The sequence below is a fragment of the Bombina bombina genome, chromosome 1, assembly GCF_027579735.1.
Source record: "Bombina bombina isolate aBomBom1 chromosome 1, aBomBom1.pri, whole genome shotgun sequence".
Lineage (NCBI taxonomy): Eukaryota > Metazoa > Chordata > Amphibia > Anura > Bombinatoridae > Bombina > Bombina bombina.
This window is the reverse complement of record NC_069499.1, coordinates 582124251-582151884: the sequence shown is the minus strand read 5'-3', so window position 1 is coordinate 582151884 and position 27634 is coordinate 582124251. Positions and strand designations below refer to the sequence as shown.

The window sequence follows — 27634 nt, the reverse complement described above, 5'->3', positions numbered from 1 at the left end:
AATAACACTTACTCTGAATTCCAAATAAGCAGTAGACTTTTTTTTCTGACAATTTTATTTGTTCTCCCATTTTCCGGCCCCTGTATCATGTGACAGACATCATCCAATCAGACTAGTGTATGTATACACTGTGAGCTGGTGCGCATACTCAGTTAATTTTGTTCCCCAGAAAGCGTGCAAATAAAAAGACTGCAAAATTTGATAATGGAAGTAAATTGGAAAGTGTCTTAAAACTGCGTGCTCTTTCTGAATCCTTATAGTTTATTTTGACATACCCCAATCTTTTTACGCTGTAACATTAATTTCCTCAGTTTGAATACCATGTATTTTATTATTATTTCGATAATATGTATTGCTAATATTTCTATTGCAAACACATAACATGGAGAGGGGCATCTTTGTCTTGTTGATTTGTAATATTAAATGATTATGAAAATATATGTTACTCACATTTCTGTCCACAGATTGAGAAAATCCTGGCTATTATTCTAGGCCCATTCCTAATTAGATACCAATCAACACAGTTAAAGGCAGTGAACGGTCCTCAAATACCTTTAGGCAAATATTGATTTTATTTTTACACATTGATTCTTCTCATAAATCTTCAAATCCACATTCAAGAGATAAATTGGAAAAAAAATTGTGGTCTTTCTGGAATGTTTTATTTCTTTGATATCACAACTGTATGAGCTTATTGTATTTTTTGAGGGAAATCATTTTATTAATAACTTTCTTTTAGAAAAGGTGGACATTAATGTTTGGTGCATAGTTACATGCTACTGTAATAGATTTTCCATATAATAAACCAACTAAACATAAATACTTTCCATCTTTGGGCCAGATTATGAGTGAAGCGCTGTTGGGTGCAAGTGAGATCGGGTTTATCAAGCCTGTTTGTGCTCTCGAATGTAATGCACGTCGGGATAGTGCAACCTCAGACACACATGTATTTATTAATTTATATGTGTACTTATATACACATATATGAACACATAAAAAACATACAGGTATACCTCGTTTTATTGCACATCACAGATTATTGCTCTTTTTACAAATTAAAGGTTTGTGGCAACCCTATGGCGAGCAAATCTTTTGGTGCCATTTTTCCTACATATGTACACATATAAATACACATGAATGCACATATATACACATATAAATATACATGAACGCACATATATACACATATAAATATACATGAACGTACATATATACACATATAAATATACATGAACGCACATATATACACATATAAATACACATGAATGCACATATATACACATATAAATACACATGAATGCACATATATACACATATAAATATACATGAACGCACATATATACACATATAAATATACATGAACGCACATATATACACATATAAATACACATGAATGCACATATATACACATATAAATATACATGAACGCACATATATACACATATAAATATACATGAACGCACATATATACACATATAAATATACATGAACGCACATATATACACATAAAAATATACATGAACGCACATATATACACATATAAATATACATGAACGCACATATATACACATATAAATATACATGAACGCACATATATACACATATAAATACACATGAATGCACATATATACACATATAAATATACATGAACGCACATATATACACATATAAATATACATGAACGCACATATATACACATATAAATATACATGAACGCACATATATACACATATAAATACACATGAATGCACATATATACACATATAAATATACATGAACGCACATATATACACATATAAATATACATGAATATGTATATATGCACACACCACCAGCAAGAAGATTATGACTCACTGAAGGCTCAGATGATGGTTAGCATTTTCTATCAAAGTATTTTTTAATTAAGGCAGTTGCAATGTTTTGTTTAGACATATTGCTACTGCACACTTAATAGACTAGAGTATTGTGTGTAAATGTAACTTGTATATGCATTGTGAAACAAAAAATGAGTGTGTCATTGAAAAGGTAAGGTTTTAATACTTACTCCATTTCTCTATAGACTATTTGTAGAATGATAACAAACATCAAAATACACATTTACAGATCTAGGTTCTATTCCTCTTATTATTTGGAATGTTGAAATATCTTGTATTCTAAGGGCCCCTCCCCCCCGCTCGTTCACTATTTCTTATTTAACCATATACCAAACATGGCAAGTATAATACTTGTTTAAGTTTAAATTTCCAACAACATCACTGTATTTTGTCAATTGGTTGTATAATGGAGTATAAGAGAAAATGATGGCAGGTTAATGGCACATTAGGGGTTAATAGTTTTAATGGGGACTTTGCAATATGGGTGAATGGCGGATTAGGGGTTAATACATTTATTAGGTAGTTTGCGATGTTGGGGTTGGTGGATTTAGGAGTTAATACTTTTATTAGGTAGATTGTGATGTGGGTGAATGGCGGATTAGGGTTTAATAGTTTAATGAGGCATATTGCGTTGTGGGGGGTTGTCGGTTTAGGGGTTAATACTTTTATTATTAGTTCAGATGTGGATTTGATGGCGGATATAGGGGTTTTACGTGTCAGGTTTATTTTTTGGAGGCGGGTTAGACTTTTACAGGTGGATTTGACTTTTTTTTTATTTTCTTAGGTGCCGGCAGTTTCTTACTCACTGGCGACTCTGGAAATTTGTATTTATGCTCATTTCTGGACATTGCTAGTTTATCCGACTTACGGCACTTTATGAACTGCCGGTGGGATTTATGTGATTCCCCGATGTGCGAGGCGGCTTGAGTTTCATCAGTTGCGCTGAAGCTTGCTCTGCATATGTAATCTCGCCCCAAATGTTACCAAAAAATTTCTGATATTGTAATTTTTCCCCCCTGGATGTAAAAAGCCAATTTTATTTATAATATTAAGACAATATGTAATACTTAAAAAAAAAATTATGACTTAAAAAGAGAAAGAGGAGAATTATTTTTTTTGTATCTTTAGTAGTTATAAGCATTCTATTTTCTTGTTCCTGGTTCTCTACGTGAGAAAAAAAAAAAGTGTGAAATGTTAGAGAAAAAAACATTTCTAACACATTTGTATGTTAAAATAACAGATGTTGATGTTGGAGATTTAGAATAACTAAGGACAACATTAGAATTGTGAATAGCTTAGGCACAAACAGTTTGAGTTGAAGATAGATAGAGTGATTATTAACACATTAAGGGCCAGATTACGAGTTGAGGGGAAAATATATCTTACGCAAAAGCAATATTTACACTCAACTAAGTAATACCAGTGCACGCTCAGTGACCTCACGTTCGCATTGCATGGAAGCGCTATGTTCATGAGAGCTCGCTTCCATATGCTCCAATGGGAGCCTCGTTCTGATGCCGTCAGAGTGCAGCAAAGTGGGTAAGTAGCACAGCTTTGGCAGCAAATATATATATATATATATATATATATATATATATATATATATATATGTATATACACATAAATAAGTAACTAATATAAATATATATGTATATACACATAGTAACACATAAATATATATGTATAAGCATAGTAACTAATAAATATATATGTATATAAGCATTGTAGCACATAAATATATATGTATATACACATAGTAACTAATAAATATATATGTATATACACATAGTAACACATAAATATATACAGTGGGGCAAAAAAGTATTAAGTCAGCCACCAATTGTGCAAGTTCTCCCACTTAAGAAGATGAGAGAGGCCTGTAATTTTCATCATAGGTATACCTCAACTATGAGAGATAAAATGTGGAAACAAATCCAGACAATCACATTGTCTGATTTGGAAAGAATTTATTTGCATATTATGGTGGAAAATAAGTATTTGGTCACCTACAAACAAGCAAGATTTATGGCTCTCATAGACCTGTATCTTTTTCTTTAAAGAGGCTCCTCTGTCCTCCACTCATTACCTGTATTAATGGCACCTGTTTGAACTTGTTATCAGTATAAAAGACACCTGTCCACAACCTCAAACAGTCACACTCCAAACTCCACTATGGTGAAGACCAAAAAGCTGTCGAAGGACACCAGAAACAAAATTGTAGACCTGCACCAGGCTGGGAAGACTGAATCTGCAATAGGCAAGCAGCTTGGTGTGAAGAAATCAACTGTGGGAGCAATAATTAGAAAATGGAAGACATACAAGAACACTGATAATCTCCCTCGATCTGGGGCTCCAAGCAAGATCTCATGGGGAACTAGTGAATGACCTGCAGAGAGCTGGGACCAACGTAACAAAGGCTACCATCAGTAACACACTACGCCGCCAGGGACTTAGATCCTGCAGTGCCAGACGTGTCCCTCTGCTTAAGCCAGTACATGTCCGGGCCCATCTGAAGTATGCTAGAGAGCATTTGGATGATCCAGAAGCGGATTGGGAGAATGTCATATGCTCAGATGAAACCAAAGTAGAACTGTTTGGTAGAAACATAACTCGTCGTGTTTGGAGGAGAGAGAATGCTGAGTTACAACCAAAGAACACCATACCTACTGTGAAGCATGGGGGTGGCAACATCATGCTTTGGGGCTGTTTCTCTGCAAAGGGAACAGGACGACTAATCCATGTACATGAAAGAATGAATGGGGCCATGTATCATGCGATTTTGAGTGCAAACCTCCTTCCATCAGCAAGGGCATTGAAGATGAAACGTGGCTGGGTCTTTCAGCATGACAATGATCCCAAACACACCGCCCGGGCAACAAAGGAGTGGATTCGTAAGAAGCATTTCAAGGTCCTGGAGTGGCCTAGCCAGTCTCCAGATTTCAACCCCATAGAAAACCTTTGGAGGGAGTTGAAAGTCCGTGTTGCCCAGCTACAGCCCCAAAACATCACTGCTCTAGAGGAGATCTGCATGCAGGAATGGGCCAACATACCAGCAACAGTGTGTGACAACCTTGTGAAGACTTACAGAAAACGTTTGACCTCTGTCATTGCCAACAAAGGATATATAACAAAGTATTGAGATGAACGTTTGATATTGACCAAATACTTATTTTCCACCATAATTTGTAAATAAATTCTTTCCAAATCAGACAATGTGATTGTCTGGATTTGTTTCCACATTTTGTCTCTCATGGTTGAGGTATACCTATGATGAAAATTACAGGCCTCTCTCATCTTCTTAAGTGGGAGAACTTGCACAATTGGTGGCTGACTAAATTATTTTTTGACCCACTGTATGTATTAAAGCATAGTAAAACATAAATATATATGTATATAAGCATAGTAACACATAAATATATATGTATATACACATAGTAACACATAAATATATATGTATATACATATAGTAACACATAAATATATATGTATATACACATAGTAACACATACATATATGTATATAAGCATAGTAACACATAAATATATATGTATATACACATAGTAACACATAAATATATATGTATATAAGCATAGTAACACATAAACATATATGTATATACACATAGTAACACATCCATGTATATGTATATAAGCATAGTAACACATAAATATTTATGTATATACACATAGTAACACATAAATATATATGTATATACACATAGTAACACATAAATATATATGCATATAAGCATAGTAACACATACAGGGAGTGCAGAATTATTAGGCAAATGAGTATTTCGACCACATCATCCTCTTTATGCATGTTGTCTTACTCCAAGCTGTATAGGCTCGAAAGCCTACTACCAATTAAGCATATTAGGTGATGTGCATCTCTGTAATGAGAAGGGGTGTGGTCTAATGACATCAACACCCTATATCAGGTGTGCATAATTATTAGGCAACTTCCTTTCCTTTGGCAAAATGGGTCAAAAGAAGGACTTGACAGGCTCAGAAAAGTCAAAAATAGTGAGATATCTTGCAGAGGGATGCAGCACTCTTAAAATTGCAAAGCTTCTGAAGCGTGATCATCGAGCAATCAAGCTTTTCATTCAAAATAGACAACAGGGTCGCAAGAAGCGTGTGGAAAAACCAAGGCGCAAAATAACTGCCCATGAACTGAGAAAAGTCAAGCGTGCAGCTGCCAAGATGCCACTTGCCACCAGTTTGGCCATATTTCAGAGCTGCAACATCACTGGAGTGCCCAAAAGCACAAGGTGTGCAATACTCAGAGACATGGCCAAGGTAAGAAAGGCTGAAAGACGACCACCACTGAACAAGACACACAAGCTGAAACGTCAAGACTGGGCCAAGAAATATCTCAAGACTGATTTTTCTAAGGTTTTATGGACTGATGAAATGAGAGTGAGTCTTGATGGGCCAGATGGATGGGCCCGTGGCTGGATTGGTAAAGGGCAGAGAGCTCCAGTCCGACGCCAATAGAATGCGAGCTCAATCTGATTGGCTGATCGGATCAGCCAATCGGATTGAACTTGATTCTGATTGGCTGATTCCATCAGCCAATCAGAATTTTCCTACCTTAATTCCGATTGGCTGATAGAATCCTATCAGCCAATCGGAATTCGAGGGACGCCATCTTGGATGACGTCCCTTAAAGGAACCGTCATTCTTCAGTTGGACATCGTCGGAAGAAGATGGGTCCGCGCTGGAGGTCTTCACGATGGAGCCGGTCCTCATCGGATGAAGATAGAAGATGCCGCTTGGAAGAAGATGGTTGCCGGTCCGGATCTACTCTTCTTCCCGGATAGGATGAAGACTTTGGACCCTCTTCTGGACTTCTTCAGCCGTCGGATGATGGATGTCTAGCCCCCGCTTGGGCTTGGATGAAGATTTTGGAGCCAGGACGGATCGGTGATACCCGGTGAGGTGAAGATAAGGTAGGAAGATCTTCAGGGGCTTAGTGTTAGGTTTATTTAAGGGGGGTTTGGGTTAGATTAGGGGTATGTGGGTGGTGGGTTGTAATGTTGGGGGGGGTATTGTATGTGTTTTTTTACAGGCAAAAGAGCTGAATTTCTTGGGGCATGCCCCGCAAAGGGCCCTGTTCAGGGCTGGTAAGGTAAAAGAGCTTTGAACTTTTGTAATTTAGAATAGGGTAGGGCATTTTTTTTATTTTGGGGGGCTTTGTTATTTTATTAGGGGGCTTAGAGTAGGTGTAATTAGTTTAAAATTGTTGTAATATTTTTCTAATGTTTGTAAATATTTTTTTATTTTTTGTAACTTAGTTCTTTTTTATTTTTTGTACTTTTTTATTTTTTTATTTAATTGTATTTATTTGTAGATATTGTATTTAATTCATTTATTGATAGTGTAGTGTTAGGTTTAATTGTAGGTAATTGTAGGTATTTTATTTAATTAATTTATTGATAGTGTAGTGTTAGGTTTAATTGTAACTTAGGTTAGGATTTATTTTACAGGTAAATTTGTAATTATTTTAACTATTTTAGCTATTAAATAGTTCTTAACTATTTAATAGCTATTGTACATGGTTAAAATAAATACAAAGTTACCTGTAAAATAAATATAAATCCTAAAATAGCTATAATATAATTATAATTTATATTGTAGCTATATTAGGGTTTATTTTACAGGTAAGTATTTAGCTTTAAATAGGAATAATTTATTTAATAAGAGTTAATTTATTTCGTTAGATTTAAATTATATTTAACTTAGGGGGGTGTTAGGGTTAGGGTTAGACTTAGCTTTAGGGGTTAATCCATTTATTACAGTAGCGGCGAGATTCGGTCGGCAGATTAGGGGTTAATAATTTAACTTAGGTGTCGGCGATGTTAGGGAGGGCAGATTAGGGGTTAATACTATTTATTATAGGGTTATTGAGGCGGGAGTGAGGCGGATTAGGGGTTAATAACTTTATTATAGTAGCGGTGCGGTCCGCTCGGCAGATTAGGGGTTAATGAGTGTAGGCAGGGGGAGGCGACATTGAGGGGGGCAGATTAGGGGTTAATAAATATAATATAGGGGTCGGCGGTGTTAGGGGCAGCAGATTAGGGGTACATAAGTATAAGGTAGGCGGCGGTCGGCAGATTAGGGGTTAATTATTGTAGGTAGCTGGCGGCGACGTTGTGGGGGGCAGGTTAGGGGTTAATAAATATAATATAGGGGTCGGCGGTGTTAGGGGCAGCAGATTAGGGGTACATAAGTATAGCGTAGGTGGCGGTCGGCAGATTAGGGGTTAAAAAAATTTAATCGAGTGGCGGCGATGTGGGGGGACCTCGGTTTAGGGGTACATAGGTAGTTTATGGCTGTTAGTGTACTTTAGAGCACAGTAGTTAAGAGCTTTATGAACCGGCGTTAGCCCAGAAAGCTCTTAACTACTGACTTTTTTCTGCGGCTGGAGTTTTGTCGTTAGATTTCTAACGCTCACTTCAGACACGACTCTAAATACCGGAGTTAGAAAGATCCCATTGAAAAGATAGGATACGCAATTGACGTAAGGGGATCTGCGGTATGGAAAAGTCGCGGCTGAAAAGTGAGCGTTAGACCCTTTCCTGACTGACTCCAAATACCGGCGGTAGCCTAAAACCAGCGTTAGGAGCCTCTAACGCTGGTTTTCACGGCTACCGCCAAACTCTAAATCTAGGCCATAGTAACTCATAAATATATATGTATATAAGCATAGTAACACATAAATATATATGTATATACACATAGTAACTCATAAATATATATGTATATACACATAGTAACACATAAATATATATGTATATAAGCATAGTAACACATAAATATATATGTATATACACATAGTAACACATAAATATATATGCATATTCACATAGTAATGCATAAATATATATGAATATACACATAGTAACACATAAATATTTATGTATTTAAGCATAGTAACACATAAATATATATGTATATACACATAGTAACACATAAATATATATGTATATACACATAGTAACACATAAATATATATGTATATACACATAGTAACTCATAAATATATATGTATATACACATAGTAACACATAAATATATATGTATATAAGCATAGTAACAGATAAATATATATGTATATACACATAGTAACACATAAATATATATATATATGTTTATACACATAGTAACTCATAAATATATATGTATATAAGCATAGTAACAGATAAATATATATGTATATACACATAGTAACACATACATATATATGTATATACACATAGTAACAGATAAATATATATGTATATACACATAGTAACTCATAAATATATATGTATATACACATAGTAACAGATAAATATATATGTATATACACATAGTAACTCATAAATATATATGTATATACACATAGTAACACATAAATATATATATATGTATATAAGCATAGTAACACATAAATATATATGTATATAAACATAGTAACACATAAATATATATATGTATATACACATAGTAACTCATAAATATATATGTATATAAGCATAGTAACACATAAATATATATGTATATACACATAGTAACACATAAATTAAATATATATGAATATACACATAGTAACACATAAATATATATATATGTATATACACATAGTAACTCATAAATATATATGTATATACACATAGTAACACATAAATATATATGTATATAAGCATAGTAACACATTAATATATATGTATATACACATAGTAACACATAAATATATATATATATGTATATACACATAGTAACTCATAAATATATATGCATATACACATAGTAAAGCATAAATATATATGAATATACACATAGTAACACATAAATATTTATGCATTTAAGCATAGTAACACATAATATATGTATATACACATAGTAACACATATATATATGTATATACTCATAGTAACTCATATATTTATGTGTTACTATGCTTATATACATATATATTTATGTGTTACTATGTGTATATACATATATATATTTATGTGTTACTATGTGTATATACATATATATTTATATGTATATACACATAGTAACACATAAATATATATGTATATACACATAGTAACTCATAAATATATATGTATATATATGTATATAAGCATAGTAACACATAAATAGTATTGATCTAGGCCCATCTTGGTTACTATGTGTATATACATATATATTTATATGTATATACACATAGTAACACATAAATATATATGTATATACACATAGTAACTCATAAATATATATGTATATAAGCATAGTAACACATAAATAGTATTGATCTAGGCCCATCTTGGTATATTCCATGCTACCATTTCACCGCTAAATGCGATCAAATAAAAAAAAACTTAACATTTTTCACAATTTTAGGTTTCTCACTGAAATTATTTACAAACAACTTTTGCAAGTATGGCATAAATGGTTGTAAATGCTTCTCTGGAATCCCCTTTGTTCAGAAATAGCAGACATATATGACTTTGGCGTTGCTTTCTGGTAATTAGAAGGCCGCTAAATGCTGCTGCACATCACACGTGTATTATGGCTAGCAGTGAAGGGGTTAATTAGGTAGTTTGTAGGGAGCTTGCAGGGTTAATTTTAGCTTTAGTGTAGAGATCAGCCTCCCACCTGACACATCAGACCCCCTGATCCCTCCCAAACAGCTCCCTTCCCTCCCCCACCCCACAATTGTCCCCGCCATCTTAAGTACTGGCAGAAAGTCTGCCAGTAGTAAAATAAAAGGTATATTTAAAATTTAAAAAAAAAATTGTATAGCATATTTACATATGCAGCTGTGTAGGATCCCCCCTTAGCCCCCAACCTCCCTGATCCCCCCCCCCAAACAGCTCTCTAACCCTCCACCTCTACCTTACTGGGAGCCATCTTGGGTACTGGCAGCTGTCTGCCAGTACCCTGTTTGCAAATACAAATGTTTTTTTTTTTATTTTTTTTATTTTTTCTGTAGTGTAGCTTCCCCCCCCCCCCACAGACCAATCCCCCACCCGCTCCCAGATCCCTTAGATTTACTTTTGTTGGGGATTTTATACCCCCTTACTGCCACTCATATAAAATGGTTTTGCTGTAGTGTAGCGGTTCCCACCCACTCCCTCCCCGTGCACGCGCCCACCCGGCACCCCCCGTGCACGTGCGCGCTCCCGACAACCCAGCCCCCGATGCCACCCCCCTCTCTCTTCAGTTTTTCATCGATGGCCGCCCATCCGCCTCCCACGGTAAGCTCCTACCCACCAACGATTGTGGCCATTGATGCCGGTGCAGAGAGGGCCACAGAGTGGCTCTCTCTGCATCGGATTTGGGAAAATTTTTATTGCAGGATGCCTCGATATCGAGGCATCACTGTAATAACCGTAAAGCGGCTGGAAGCGATCAGGATCGCTTCCAGCCTCTTTAATCCCCAAAGTCGTACAGGGTACGTCGCTGGTCTTTAAAGACCAGGTTGTGTGCGACGTACCCTGTACGACTCGTGTCGTTAAGGGGTTAATAAAGATCATTATAGTTTATTTGGGGGACATTTATAAAATAAAGAGATCTGATCTCTTGTTAATTTTCTAAGCGCAAATTGCTTCCGCGAGTAATGGCTGGTTATTTAATGCGCCCCCACAAACGGGCAAATTTGCCAGTTTGCGGGCGCATGATAAATTAGCGCTCCACTTGTAATCTAGTCCTAAACCTGTGTCAGATAAATCAAGAGTGCAGACTCCCGACTTAATGATGCTACATTGCGTTATTGACTGCTTTTTTTCACTAGTTAAACAACTAATATAATGTAAGATATGCATCTACAGATTATTATTCTCAGGCTACTCTTTGCTTTGAGTACATGATTCCATATAGTATTTACTTAGCATTTAATGTTCCTTTAAAATGCTGTGCACGACCATAGAAGATGTTGCTGGTTGTAATTTAAAACTCTTCTCAGTATTTTGTGTGGATCGCTAAGTTGATTTAAAAACAATACTCTTCAAATATAATTGATGTGGTAGACATTATGGTTAGGTTTTTGCCTGTAAGAAATGACAGCAGATTATTGTCAAGCTCTTGCTGGCTGCCAAGTAGTTAAAGGAACAGTCAACTCCAAAATTGTTATTGCTTAAAAAAATAGATAATCCCTTTGTTACCCCAGTTTTGCACATATTAATATATGTTTTACCTCTGTGATTGCCTTGTATCTAAGCTTCTGCAGACTGCCCCCTGATCACATTGCTTTCTATTTATTATCTATCGACTTGCATTTTAGCCAATTAGTGCAGTGTCATCCACAACTCCACATGCATGAGCACAATGTTATCTATATGCCCCACATAAACTAGCAGTCTCCAGTTATGAAGAGCTAATAAAAAAAGCATATAATAAAAGGCTGTCTGTAGTGGCTTAGAAACAGACAGACATTTTGAGGTTTAAACGTTATAAAGTATATTTATATAACAATGTTGGTTGTGCAAGGGAATGATAGGCAAGGCATTATCTATCTTTTTAAGCAATAACAATTTTAGTGTTGATTGTCCCTTTAAGCAGCGATGATATTTTACATAATTAATCACTATGATACTACATTTCTGTGTTTTGCTGTTTCATACACTGTCCCTGCAACATTTTTGCAGTAATGCCTACTTTTTTTAGGATGCACAGTGTTGCATCTTGCCATTATCTCACCATCTGTTGTCTCCCAGGGAACAGCATGAACGATTGCGTATATTATATATATAGAATTCAAAAAGAGGCTGATTGTTTTCTGATTTAGATATACAATAATACTTAAAGGAATAGTCTAGCAAAAATTAAACTTTAATGATTCAGATAGAGCAGGCGATTTTGCGCAACTTTCGAATTTACTCACATTATCAATTTTTCTTCATTCTCTTGGTATCTTTATTTAAAAAAGCAAGAATGTAAGCTTAGAAACCGGCCCATTTTTGGTTCAGCACATGGGTAGCACTTTCTGATTGGTGTCTAAATGAAGCCACCAATCAGCAAGTGCTACCCAGGTTCTGAACCAAAAATGGTCCGGCTCCTAAGATTAGATTCAAATAAAGATACCAAGAGAAAGAAGAAAAATAGATAATAGGAGTAAATTAGAAAATTGTTTAAAATTGTCTGCTCTATATGAATTATTAAAGTTTAATTTTGACTAGACTATTCCTTTAAAGGGACATGATACCCTAATGTTAAAGCACTTGAAAGTGATGCAGTTTATCTGTAAGAAATTGACGAAAAAAATAACACTCGAACATCTCTATGTAAAAAGGAAAGATATTTTACCTCAAAATTTCCTCAGTAACCACATCCCATTGTGAAAACTAAACTAATCAGGATACTAGTCCTGGGACTTCCAGGGAGCGTGCATCTTGCATGTGCAGGCACAGTCATGTTATTTCCTTCCTAAGAAGAAAGTGAAGGTCAATTTTGATGAATTCGTGCCTGATTCACTCGTTTTCTTCAAAAACGTACCTTTTAATCCTGGCAGCCGCTCCAGCGATTCCCCCGGCCGTCGGAAGCCTCTGAAGATGTCAGAAATGACGAACCCGGCTTCCTCCAATCATGGCTTCCCCCCGGTCCAATCTTGGCCTATTGCAGATGTGATTGGAGGAAGCCAGATTCGTCATTTTGGACCCGCGAAGACGGCTTGCGACGGGTGGAGGAAGTGCTGGAGCGGCTGCCAGGATTAAAAGGTACGTTTTTGAAGAAAACAAGTGAAATGTCAATTTTGATGACTGTGCCCTTGTTTTTAATAGGTTTATTAAAAACCGGGCACTGATTCATCAAAATTGACCTTCACTTTAACTATGAAATCTCATGATATTTCAGTTAAATCTCATGAGTTCACAGTAATGAAAACTATGATATCAGCACTGATTAAGCTGATTGGCTGTCTCCCCCCCCCCCCCCAACTTTTTACAGTTATGCTGCATCACTTTCAAGAGATTTAGCATATGGGTATTATGTCCCTTTAAGATTATTATCATTTTTTTTTTAATAGAGTGATAGACCATCTTGAATTTCCTGGTTGTTTCTGATATTAGAAGCTAACATATTTAAGATACACAGGAACATTTAATATTGTTTATTAGTGGTCAGTTGTTTTGTTGTTGAATCAAATATGTCACTATCGATGGCAGAAAACTTTGTTATACAATTTATCTTTTGCATTTATTTCTTAAATGTTCTACAAATCATTGTGGATTAATTATATTTTTTCCAATTCCAAATCCTTTTTTTTTTTTTTGCTGTCTCTTGAGTGCTGTTATGTATTGATCCCAGCTTTACATGTCCTGCTACTTTCCCCAATTATCCACAGGGGTTTGCTTGTTTTTTTCCCTTTAGCTCGCAGTGATTTGGACACTTTGTGATGTGGCTGATAAAAACAACCTCTTGCTGAGCTGGAAATGGTTATTAGATTTGATAGAACTGACTGAGACCTAATTTGCCCCTGCTTGTAGGCTGCAGGCTTAGGTGTCCCTTTTAACAGCTATTGACGACTGATATCTGTGACTCAGTATAACCCCTTGTAGCAGCACAACCCTCAGTTAGTAAAGATTCACTGACTCCAGCAGAACGGGTCCCTGCTTCTGATTTATTGTGTAATGTTCCCTACAGGTTCTTTTCTTCTCATGATCCTCCAGCCCTGTGACACATGCAGCAGCCTTCTAACTGCTTGAAGGAACTATACCATTAGGAATGATCCTACACTGAATAAATACCATGACAAATGATTCTTTTATTTATGCTGAAAGCACAATTATATTTTATTTATTAACCAAAAGATTTAAAGACAAGATCAAATCTTTGTTTTTAATTTGTTGCATCTTAAAAATGGACTTTAGGAAAAAATAAAAAATTATATATATAATATTACTGTGCAAAAGTCTAAGGCCACCCCACCATTAGATTTGTTGTTTTAGCAAAGCTTTAATGACCATCTATATTTATTTTTCGGTCTCTTTATTTAGATACAAACAGAAAATACAGGAAATATGTACACAAAATATAGAAAAGCACAATTTTCAGAACAAAATGGCGGTATTTAGTGTGACCTCCTTGGCACTAAGCACAGCTTGAACTCTGTTGAGGAGACCTGAAGTTTTCTGAAGTAATCTTCTGGTATATTGTACCAGGCTTCTTTTAGCACTTCCCAGAGTTCTTCTTTAGATTTAGGTTGTCTTTTATTTCTTCTTTGTCTGTCCAAGTGATCCTATACTGCCTTTATAATATTCAGGCCTGGACCCTGTGGAGGCCAGTCCATGTCTGTTAGTGTTTTATGAGCTGGTTTTTACACTAATATTTTAACACCCGGTGAACTTTAAGTGCTATTATTGTGAATAGGAAGCATCTAGGCGCAAAAACATCCCAGCCATGAAAGTGGTAGCTCACAGAGTAGGACCACCAAGTACTGAAGCCTGTAAAGCGTAAAATATGCCTATCTTCCTTTGCATAATTTACTACAGAGTTCCAAACAGCCTCACGTCAACATGTACAATACCAAGCATCTGCTGGAGTAGTGTAAAGCATGCCACCTCTAGACTCTAGAGCAGTGTAAAGTATGTATGTATTTAACTGTATATTTACTGTACATATTTATATATATATGTGTGTATATACCTATACCTGCATATCTATTCCTATAGATATATAGGTACTGTATAAATATGTATTTTACATGAACAGTATCAGATATAAATAGAAATATATATTTAACAATAAAAAAATACATTATTTTCTATGTGAAGAACATAGGAATGTAAAATTGGCGTTTTGTGCATCGTGTTTCTCAATTTAGATCTTAAAGGAATAGGAAAGTAAAAACTTTCAGGATTCAGATAAAGCTTGTCATTTTAAGACACTTTTAAATTCACTTGTATTTTCAAACGTGCTTTGCTCTCTTGGTATTCCTTGTTGAAAAAGAATGTGCACATATCCTACACAAGTGGGAGCTGCAGCTGATTGGTGCCTGCACACATTTGTCTCTTGTGATTGGATAACTAGATGTGTACAGCTAGCTGCCAGTAGTGCAATAGTGATTCTTCTGCAATGTATAACAAGAGAATGAAGCAAATCTGATAATAGAAGTAAATTGGAAAGTTTTTTGAAATGGTATGTTCTATCTGAATCATGAAAGAAAATGTTGGGGTTTCCTGTCCCTTTAACGCGATTAGTATAGCGCACATGGAAACGTAGTATTCTTAAGGCTCGTTATTGAAATATTACATATAAAATATTTTTACAAATTATTAAACATACTGTAAAATGTATAGATTTATCCTATGGATTATTTAGAATAGTTTACAGTATGTTTAATCATTTTTTTAAAATATTTTATGCATAATATTTAAGTAAGAACTAAAATTGAACTCTAACCTGCTGCTTTATTGCAAATTGATCTATTAAGGAGATGATTGTTGATTCTTGCAAAATTGCTGATTTACTTTTCATTGCAGGCTGCATGACAATATGGAATAAAAATAAGTTATATAATTTAGAAAATATACTCAAAAGTTTCATGTCTGTCAATTACCTCTCATATTGCACCTTTGATTTCACAAAAACACCTCTTAGAGAGACATTCAGCGTATGATTACATTTTTTGAATGATATATTTAATGAAGAGTAATAAAGCATGTGCAGTGCACAGACATTTTACATTTTCACCCTGAATTTCAGTAATTTACTTTTGCAAATTGTGATTATTTCAATATAGTGGCTGAATGCTGAATTATAGGGAGTGATTTAAATTATGCAGATTTTTATGCAGAATTCAAATTAAACTCACCTGGTTTGTAGTCTCTGCCCAGTCTGTGGGCTATACAGCCAGTCACAGGCCATAGTGTCCAAGCCATTTTGTTCAATTGGACTCCACAGCTGAGTGCTCATTGAGCTATATTTACCTATCTTTTCCAGCCTATCGCCAGTGGGGTTTCCACTCATTATTATATATATACTTGTGCTATGGGCCCCAGTACATGATATCAAATGGGATCTGCTAAAAAAAACCCATAAAAACATTAATTACAACCAAACACTTAGTAAACAGGTTTAAAAAAATGGAACTTGTAGTTTCACTGGATAGACTGTGGCAATTCCAGTGACAGTGGAACTCATTCTATAGATGACAAGTTAACAGTAGGGATATGGAAGTTAAAGTGGCTCGGATATCAGTGGAGCTAGACTCGCTATTCTCTGCTTTGACTAGGGGTGGCTTCAGATCTTTATGAATTACTCAGTTTTCAAGCGGCAAAGTTGTGGCCAGTTTTTCCAATGGGATATTAGTTTTACTAACAGGTTTATTAAATCTAAGCCATTACCTTGTGGAGGGAGATATTGTGCACACATGCCTCAAGGTACTCTCTTTCCTCCAATCTCCATACATGTTGCAAAATAAGGACAAGTTTAATTTAAAACATGCATAGAAAAGGCCTATTTTGAATGACCCCCTTTTATGCAGAACTCATTGGGAATCGTAAGTGACAAATTAAGCTACAAGGGACATGAAACCCACATTTTTTCGTTCATGATTTACAAAGAGCATGCAATTTTAAACAACTTTCTAATTGAATTCTTTTATCTAATTTGATTAATTCTCTTGAGATCTTTTATTCAAAATCATATCTAAACAGGCTCAGTATCTGCTGATTGGTGGCTGCACATAGATTAGTTTATAGGAAAGGGCGCTCTAAATAGAGCTAATACCTTATGGAGATTTTTTTAAAATATGAAAATATAAAAAATATATATATAAAACATGTAAATAGAAATCTATTCTATGACACCAGATAAGATTTTGTACAGAATAAAAATGTATTTTATTTTAGTAAAAACAAAAAAGATTTTTTAAAACAAGTGAGTTTTAAATTCTTATGTATAAATGAATCTGATAGGTTGGCCAACCTTGTAATCTAAATAATCTTAATAATCTTAAATTGATCTAATATTGATTTCTTACGTATCAGTATCAATAGTATCAATATTTGACAAATTTCAATACAGCAATATTTGACAAATTTCAACAAAGCAATTTTCGAAAAAGCAATTTTAAAACCCTCAGTTATATGATAGGCTGTTGATCTAATTAGGAATTTAGGACTATATACCTGAATTAAAATGGTATAAACACAATTGCAATTTTTAAATGAAGTTTATATGAGTATGAGTATGTATAAAAAAGTCAGTTTTTTCAAAACGTGATTAAAAGTCCATCTTGAGGTATCCCTTAGGTAATACCCAATATGATCTACACACCTGCTTACCTTACCGCATTTAATATAGGTACATAGTACCTTAAAAAAAAATAACTTCTATAAACTTATGCTGCAGACAAGAAAATTTCTTATAAACATCATAGACTCTCATATTGGGTATTACCTAAGGGTTACCTCAAGATGGACTTTTAATCACGTTTTGAAAAAAACTGACTTTTTTTATACATACTCTATAAACTTAATTTGAAAATTGCAATTGTGTTTATACAATTTTAATTCAGGTATATAGTCCTAAACTCCTGATTAGATCAACAGCCTATCATATAACTGAGGGTTTTAAAAAAAAAAAATTTCCGAAAATTGCTTTGTTGAAATTTGTCAAGTATTGCTGTATTGAAATTTGTCAAATATTGATACTATTGATACTGATACGCAAGAAATCAATATTAGATCAATTTAAGATTATTTAGATTACAAGGTTGGCCAACCTATCAGATTAATTTGTACATAAGAATTTCAAACTCACATGTTTTAAAAAAACTTTTTTGTTTTTACTAAAATAAAATACATTTTTATTCTGTACAAAATCTTATCTGGTGTCATAGAATAGATTTCTATTTACATTTTTTTATATATATATTTAATATTTTCATATTTTAAAAAATCTCCATAAGGGATTAGCTCTATTTAGAGCGCCCTTTCCTATAAACTACTATCTTTACAATTCCCCCTGAGAAGCATAGAGGAAGCTTCTAATACTGAAAGGAGCTTATACCCACTAGCGCAAAATCTTTATATCTTTTGACATATAGCTGCACATAGATGCCTTGTGTGATTGGCTCACCCATGTGCATTGATATTTCTTCAACAAATGATACTTAAAGAATTAAGCACATTAGATAATATAGGTAAATTGAAATGTTGTTTAAAATTGTATTCTATATCTAAATCATGAAAGAAAAGAAAATTGGGTTTCATGTCCCTTTAATGTGATTGCCCTGATATATACAAATTTATCTTTCAAGCTTCACCAACCTGTATATTATTCTAGACAGGTGGTTGCTTAACCTTTTAACGCCGTTAGAACATTGTATTCCGTCCAAATTTTGCTGGGCTTTAGCGCCAATGGACGGAATACAACGTCCTAACGGCTTGGCTTTCCTGAAGCCACTGGCGCTTCCTTGATGGTATCATGGTCTGGAGGGCGTGCCTAGCATCATAGGGAAGCCCCCATGACATGATCCCATCATTGAAATCTCGTGATCACATGCACGAGTGCAAGATTTCAAATTGTTTACATCTGAACAGTTGTTCCAATGTAGACACGTTAACCCCAGTACAAAAGGGTTAAAAATAGAGAGATGAATTAGCTTTAGTAAATACTTAGAATAATTACAAACAAATAGTGAAGCTGGAGAAACCAGTTAGTGACTTTAGCATAGGGATTGCTTAAGGACCACTTAATGCCGTAGAATTGAATAATTGATACATACACAATAAAAAGACAATACAATAGCATTAACGTTGAATGCGAAATGAGTATTAATAGGATATTTTCATGCAAATTTCAAAATGAATAAAATTTGCTGCCCCGCCCCCCTGTATCATGTCACAGCCATCAGCCAATCACAAAATACATATATATGGTGCACTTTTGCTCATGCTCAGTAGGAGCTGAAGCTTTAGAAATTGTGTATATAAAAAGAATTTGCACGTTTGAAACTTTAATTTTAGTATCCCTTTAAACCAGTGCATGTGTAAATTTACATTTTAGCTTTTTATTGGCTATAGCAGGCTGTTTTAAAAACTCATTTACATTGATGTTGGACTTGTAGGAAAAGATATGCTGCTTATAATCCCATTCTATTTGACTCATTTTTAGGTATTGTCTTTTCAGTAATAGTTAAAGTGAAGGTCAATTTTGACAAATTAGTGCCCGGTTTTGAATAATCCTATTAAAATCAAGGGCACTTTAATTAATCAAAATTGACATTTCAAGCGTTTTCTTAAAAAATTACCTTTTAATCCTGAGAGCCGCTGCAGCGCTTCCTCCGCCCATCACAAGTCCTCTTCACGGGTCCAAAATGACAAATCCGGCTTCATCCAATCACGGCGTTCCCTCAGACCATGATCCCCCCCGGGGGAACGCTGTGATTGAAGGAAGCCGGATTAGTCATTTCTGACGTAAGCAGAGGCTTCCGACGGCCGGAGGAATCGATGGAGCAGCTTTCAGGATTAAAAGGTAAGTTTTTGAAGAAAACGCTTGAAATGTCAATTTTTATGAATTAAAGTGCCCTTGTTTTTAATAGGATTATTAAAAACCGGGCACTTATTCGTCAAAATTGACCTTCACTTTAAAAGGACACTGGAATACAATAATGGGAAACAGTAAAAATGACTTGCTATACCTATTACAGAGTATTACATGTATGGGAAAGTGTTCCTTCATGTTCCTTCATGTTAATTTTTGTATTTGGAAATAGTGATTTTGTTAACTAAAACCACCACCTGTTATTCTCAAGGACATACCCATAAAATGGTCTGAGACTGCAGGTAAAACAGAACTTCTAATGTTATTTATGTCTAAACAAAGGTATTTAAAGGATTACTTTCTGTTATAATTTTTAAGCTAAACAACTAACATATTAAAGTTAATAAACATTCATTAAAACCTACTGACCTATATTTTCTCCAAAACGAAGTTTCATAACGTTATAAAAGTTATATCTTTTATTCGCCGATGATGTCACGTTATCCTGCCCACTATTTTCAGCACTGCATGTTCTAAATACTTAAACCAATAACTTTGTGTTTAAAGCGCCATTTTGAAACCTAGGTATTGTAAATGGATTGGTACAGAGCAAAGGATACCCACGGAGTGGGTTTGGAAAACAATTACATTTGCAGACAAGATTTCTGATATACGGTAGAGATATGTTAATGAAATGCTATTGATAAAAAGCGTATTTGGGGTAGTTAGTTAGTAACAGGCATAGAAAATATTTACTTACAGTGGCCCTTTAAATGTTAATTATGGCTGAGCACAGGAAACGATTTCAGATACAAACATATGTATCTCCTAATGGGAGATTAATTTATGATACTGTGTACATAGCTTTTCTACTGTGAATACATTTGTTATTCATATTTTTAGTGTAGGTGTTGGTTCCTACAGACAACATCAGTTATTACAAATAATAAAATAAAGGTAAAAGAACTGTTTGTAAACAATTAAATACACTCCAGTAAGAAAAAAATAACATGTCAATAGGAGTACAATACCCCTTTAAGATTTAAACTTACTAATAGGATTGTCTTGTTAATAGTCCTATCACCAGGAAGTGTTTAAATAAATTATCACCTTGAGTTACAATGATGGTTAAATGGTAACATTTACATCTGTGCTCTAATTGTTCCAGCATCTATTCCGTTTCTCCTTACGCTGCCTGTCCTTTATGCACAATTTGTATAGAGTCTAAACATTTGTCATTCACAGCCAGAAACATTTTAAGTCAGATATGAATCACAGAGTCTCAAGTGACTTCTTCACATAACAGTTGAGAGAGGTCACTTGTCTATGGTTCTGTTCCATAGAGCTCAGGTGTCTTCCAGTTCATTGAGTTCCACAGTTTCAGCCGCCGGTGGTGATTGGAATGAATAACGCCAGAGATACCTCCACATATATAAAATATTCAGGTGCTTGTGCCTCACAGAAAGTACTCCCTGTTCATGTTTAATTCAGTAGCAATAAAGACACTGAGTGAATGAGACACACAGTATTGATTAGCAATCAATAGCTATATTTGTTTCTATTATCTGTCTATCAATACGACTCTAAGCCAAAATGAATGTGACTCAAGACAGCTTGTAACTTCTATCGTTATTGTTTATTATTATTATTATTATTATTAATAATAATAATAATAGTAATAATAGTTATAATAGTAGTAATAGTAATAATAATAATAGTAATAATAATAATAGTAATAATGGTAATGTTAATAAAACTATTTAAAGGTACAATATAATGAAACGCATGACATGCTCTAAATCATTGCTGACTTTAGCTAACTATGAGCCAGATTACGAGAGGTGCGTTAACAGTTACATGCGACCGAAAAGCTGTTGAAAGTAAACACAATCACTTGAGCACAATCACGATTTATGCTAGAATGATTACCGTGTCTTCAGAGCTCTGGTTAACTGTTTTGCAAAACAAAAAAGTGTCACATCAATTGTGTTTAAGATTGCACGCGAGTGCTATTTTGCACTTGCGTGCAATGCCACCCCCTGATCGCGCACAGCCAATCACGCAAGGGCAGGAGCTGTCATCTCTGATGACCGCTGCTTGATAAATATTGACTGCAGTTTCTCTTGTGAGAACCTGCAGTCGTATGCAGGCGAAGGGCTTGATAAATCGAGCCCTATGTATTTATATGTGTATACATGCATTTACAGACATATAAATACATATATATATATATATATATATATATATATATATATATATATATATATATATATATATATATATGCATTGGAGCCCTTTGCAGTTAAGTAGATGAAAACATGTAAAAACATATTTATACAATATTCATATTTAATAAAGTGTTATACTGTGTATTTACTGTAAATATTTCACATTCTAATGTTCTGCACATAGCAGAATATGTTTTATGTATTTATAAATAAATATTCCTATATATAATCATCTTTATATAGGTATAGATATATATTTTACCAAAAAAAACACCAAAGATAAATAGAAATATGTATTTATGAATAAATAGAACATATTCTGTTATGTGAAGCACATTGGAATGTGAAATAATAATATTTCCATGTACGAGCAAGTAGGGTGTTAGGTTTTTTCCTCCATTTACTTTTATGAGGGAATATATGAAAGCGCAGGTGATATTCTAACTTCAGCTTTTTGCACATATTGGGTTAGCACTTGTGTGAAAACTGTTTACCTTTAACTTGTAATATGAGCGCTACCCAACGCACACAAAAGCTTACTTCTAGCTGAATTAGCATGCGAGCGGAAGCGTTAAATACTGATTCACTTGTAATCTGACCCTATGTATTTATCTCCAAAAAAGAGGTTAAGCACATAGGTAATGCACTGCAGCTCCAAAACAGGAAAACACTGGTGATTGACAACTACATGCAACGGCCGCTGCTGATTTGCTTACCTGTAGTTTCCTGCTCAGGAACTGCAATACTTGTATCTCCTGATCTAGACTTTCCCTATGTGACTAACCCATTTGTAGGGGTTAAACCAGGGCAAGCTCTGTAATTGTACCAGGTCAGACCATGGAACCCAGCATCTGACAGGGGTGGCACATGGGGAGAAAATATTCCAGTTAATAGTGATAACGTTTTTCTTACAACTTATGAGCACACAGTCACTACAACAATAAAAACACCCTTACTATTTGAGATGTACAAATCCTATTGAATTGGTACAAATATCCTACATTGTAATCAGTTTATCTAATATAAAGTTTGACCATCAGTGTTCTTATTTTTCAGCCCCTCCTCTGATGGCGGTTGCTGGCTGCAATGACGCAGTTTTTGCTCAAGTTTTAGACGAGATCTGTCTGACATCATTCAACACAGAGATGGAGGTGATAGGGGAAAAGCTGTGGTGTGATTGGGGAAAAACCTTTGGGTGAGTTCAGAGCCTGAATCGGTTATTACATGCAGATTGTTTATGTACTTATGCAATCAGTAAAACCAGTTCTGTGCAGGCCAGGTATTTGCTCTATCCCCAAGCAGAGTATTTATATATAATACAAGAGTGATATTCCCAAGACACTGATTATTTGTAAATAATAATTACCTCCATCATTTTTGTACTTACAGGCCAAGGGATAAAAATAGTTATTTTGAAAGTCGTACCAGTTAGCAGATAATGATGAGTGGGTCTGAAATACAGTTGTGCTCATAAGTTTACATATCCTGACAGAATTTATGATTTCTTTGCCATTTTTCATAGAATATGAATGATAACACAAAAACTTTTCTTTCACTCATGGTTAGTGTTTGGCTGAAGCCATTTATTATCAATCAACTGTGTTTACTCTTTTTAAATCATAATGACAACAGAATCTATCCAAATGACCCTGATCAAAAGTTTACATACCCTGGTGATTTTGGCCTGATAACATGCACACAAGTTGACACAAAGGGGTTTGAATGGCTATTAAAGGTAACCATCCTCACCTGTGATCTGTTTGCTTGTAATTAGTGTGTATGTATAAAAGGTCAATGAGTTTCTGGACTCCTGACAGAGCCTTACATCTTTCATCCAGTGCTGCACTGATGTTTCTGGATTCTGAGTCATGGGGAAAGCAAAATAATTGTCAAAGGATCTGCGGGAAAAGGTAGTTGAACCGTATAAAACAAGAAAGGGATATAAAAAGATATCCAAGAAATTGAGAATGCCAATCAGCAGTGTTCAAACTCTAATCAAGAAGTGGAAAATGAGGGGTTCTGTTGAAACCAAATCACGGTCAGGTAGATCAACTAAAATTTCAGCCACAACCACCAGGAAAATTGTTCGGGATGCAAAGAAAAACCCACAAATGACTTTAGATGAAATACAGGACTCTCTGAAAACATGTGGTGTGTCTGTTTCAAGATGCACAATAAAGAGGCACTTGAAGAAAGATGGGCTGCATGGTCGAGTCGCCAGAAGAAAGCCATTGTATCCCACTTACAATATGCCAAACAGCACAGAGACAAGCCTCAAACCTTCTGGCACAAAGTCATTTGAAGTTATGAGACCAAAATGGAGCTTTTTGGCCACAACCATAAACGCTACATTTGGAGAGGAGTCAACAAGGCCTATGATGAAAGGTACACCATTCCTACTGTGAAACACAGAGGTGGATCACTGATGTTTTGGGGGGGTGTGAGCTACAAAGACACAGGAAATTTGGTCAGAATTGATGGCAAGATGAATGCAGTATGTACTGAAGGAAAATTTGCATTCATCAGCCCGGAAGCTGCGCATGGGACATACTTGGACATTCCAACATGACAATGATCCTAAACACAAGGCCAAGTTGACCTGTCATTGGCTACAGCAGAATAAAGTGAAGGTTCTGGAGTGGCCATATCTCCTGACCTCAATATCATTGAGCCACTCTGAGAAGATTTCAAATGTGCAGTTCATGCAAGACAGCCCAATAATTTACAGGAACTGGAGGCTTTTTGCCAGGAAGAATGGGTAGCTTTACCATCTTAGAAGATAAAGAGCCTCATCCACAAATACCACAAAAGACTTCAAGCTGTCATTGATGTCAAAGGGGGCAATACACGGTATTAAGAACAGGGGTATGTAAACTTTTGATCAGGGTCATTTGGGTAGTTTCTGTTGTCATTATGATTTAAAAAGAGTAAACATAGTTGATTGATAATAAATGGCTTCAGCCAAACACTAACCATGAGTGAAAGAAAAGCTTTTGTGTTATCATTCATATTCTCTGAAAAATGGCCAAGAAATCATAAATTCTGCCAGGGTATGTAAACTTATGAGCAGAACTGTACAATGATCCCTATTCTAGTCTATCACAATTCCAATACAAATGTGCTTAGTGTGTTTTTTTCATAGCTTTCAAATTCAAAGGAATTCCAATCTGATCATCTGAAAGACTGCAATGAAATATTTGTTAATTAATTAATTAAGGAAAATAATTAAGGAAAAGTGTATGAAAATATTAATTGCACACATGGCATACATAGCTTTCAAATTGATGGCAAGATGTAGTTACTATCCGAGAAAAGATATAATCGCCAAATATACTGTAACTTCGCACAAGTGGTTATACCTCGTAAAAGTGGCCCTGTCACATTTTATGTATAGTTGTTAATATGTATTAAAAGCATTTATTTCTAACTGGTATACATCACCTTTAAAAAAATCTGAGGTTAACATACTCTCCAATCAAAGGCAAACAGCAATTAATGAATGAAACACCAAGTCTGGGTACAAATGAAGCATACCGAACAGTCATTAAGCATCTTGATAAAGCCCTTATGAGGGTGAAACGTGTAGATTTAACTGGCACAAGAGCTTTGTGTAACTCTGGCATTGTATTATTATTATTATACTTTATTTATGAAGTGCCAACATATTCCGCAGCGCTGTCCATGGATAAAATTCATTTAAATAAAACAATGATATAAAACTTGTAAGAGACAAGACAACATTTACAAACACATACAGGAGGAATTGAGGGCCATATTCTCGTGGGAACTTACAATCTAGAAGGGTAGGAGGTTGAGAAACAGGAGGCGAGGACTGAAAGATTGAGATAGATGTTAATGAAAAGTTAGATGAGGGAAATGTTGTTAGGTAAGTGAAATTAATGTATTATTGAGTTGGGTGGTAGGCTTCTCTGAACAGAAAAGTCTTCAGGGAGCATTTAAAGGAAGAAAGATTAGGGCAAAGCCTGACAGCATGAGGGAGAGTGTTCCAGAAGGTAGGTACTACACAACATAAGTCCTGTAGTCTAGCATGGGAAGAGGTGATAGTTGAGGATACAAGGAGCAGGTCATTGTTGGATCTTAGTGGGCGGGCTGAAATATACTTGTTTATTAGAGAGGATAGGTAGTGGGGAGCGGCGTTGGTGAAAGCTTTGTATTTAATGGTGAGGATTTTTTTTTCTTTTCTTTTTTTTTTTCTTTATTGAATGCAAAGACATTACATACATTTGTTAGATGATAATACCAAATACAAAACAAAATTGTGTTACAAGTTGATCAACAGCATACATATTATTATGCCAATTATTTGACTGCAAATACGCATTTTGGTTCGTCTCATGTAGAGATTTCCAGTGTCCAAGTCCACCTCCTCTCACCACACCTTCTGTCCAGGTAAAAGTTTATTAGGAGGGTTTAGCTATATCTCAAGATTGCTGCTTTGCTGACGCAACTGCTGTATGCCCATAGGATTAAGCCAGTGTCCCAGCCTCCTCCTCCCCACTAGTTCTATATTAACAGGTACAATGCCTCACCCCCATCCCTCCCAACCTTACAAGTTTACTATTAGACATTTAGATAAAAAGTGTTGATGCTTGAGAGGCAGAAAATATATGCTTGGCTCACTGACCTGTTCAGTTATTCACTGTTTTGTCCCATCGTGGGTCTGTGTTGTGTTGCTGCCATGTTGCTAGCATCAACTCATGTGCTATCAGTGTTCCCATTTGCCAGTGATGATATCTCTCTAGCTGCAATAATGTTGTGACTTGTGATTTCCAGTCTTCCACTGTGGGGACTGTTTCAGATTTCCATTGTCTCGAAATTAGAACTTTGGCACTATTTAGCATAAGTATCAGTAACGCTTTAAGTGTGGAATTATTGAGCTTTGGTAGTGTTAGGAATAGTAGAATCGGTGGATTGTTAGGTAATGTTTGCCTTATTATGCTTGAGATTTGGGTAAGGACGTCAGCCCAGAACGTGTCTAAATTAGTGCACTGCCACCATATGTGCGTTGGTGTTCCGACTTCGCCGCATCCTCTCCAGCATTTATTGC

General features: G+C 35.2%; 1 protein-coding gene across 1 annotated transcript in view; it reads left to right on the top strand.

Moving 5' to 3' along the window:
- RAMP1 (receptor activity modifying protein 1) overlaps positions 1-27634 on the top strand; it is a 92289-nt gene that overhangs the window by 43124 nt on the left and 21531 nt on the right. The window contains exon 2 of the mRNA XM_053698826.1: positions 23623-23761. Coding sequence (XP_053554801.1) covers positions 23623-23761 — 139 coding nt within the window. The remainder of the gene's footprint in view (positions 1-23622; positions 23762-27634) is intronic.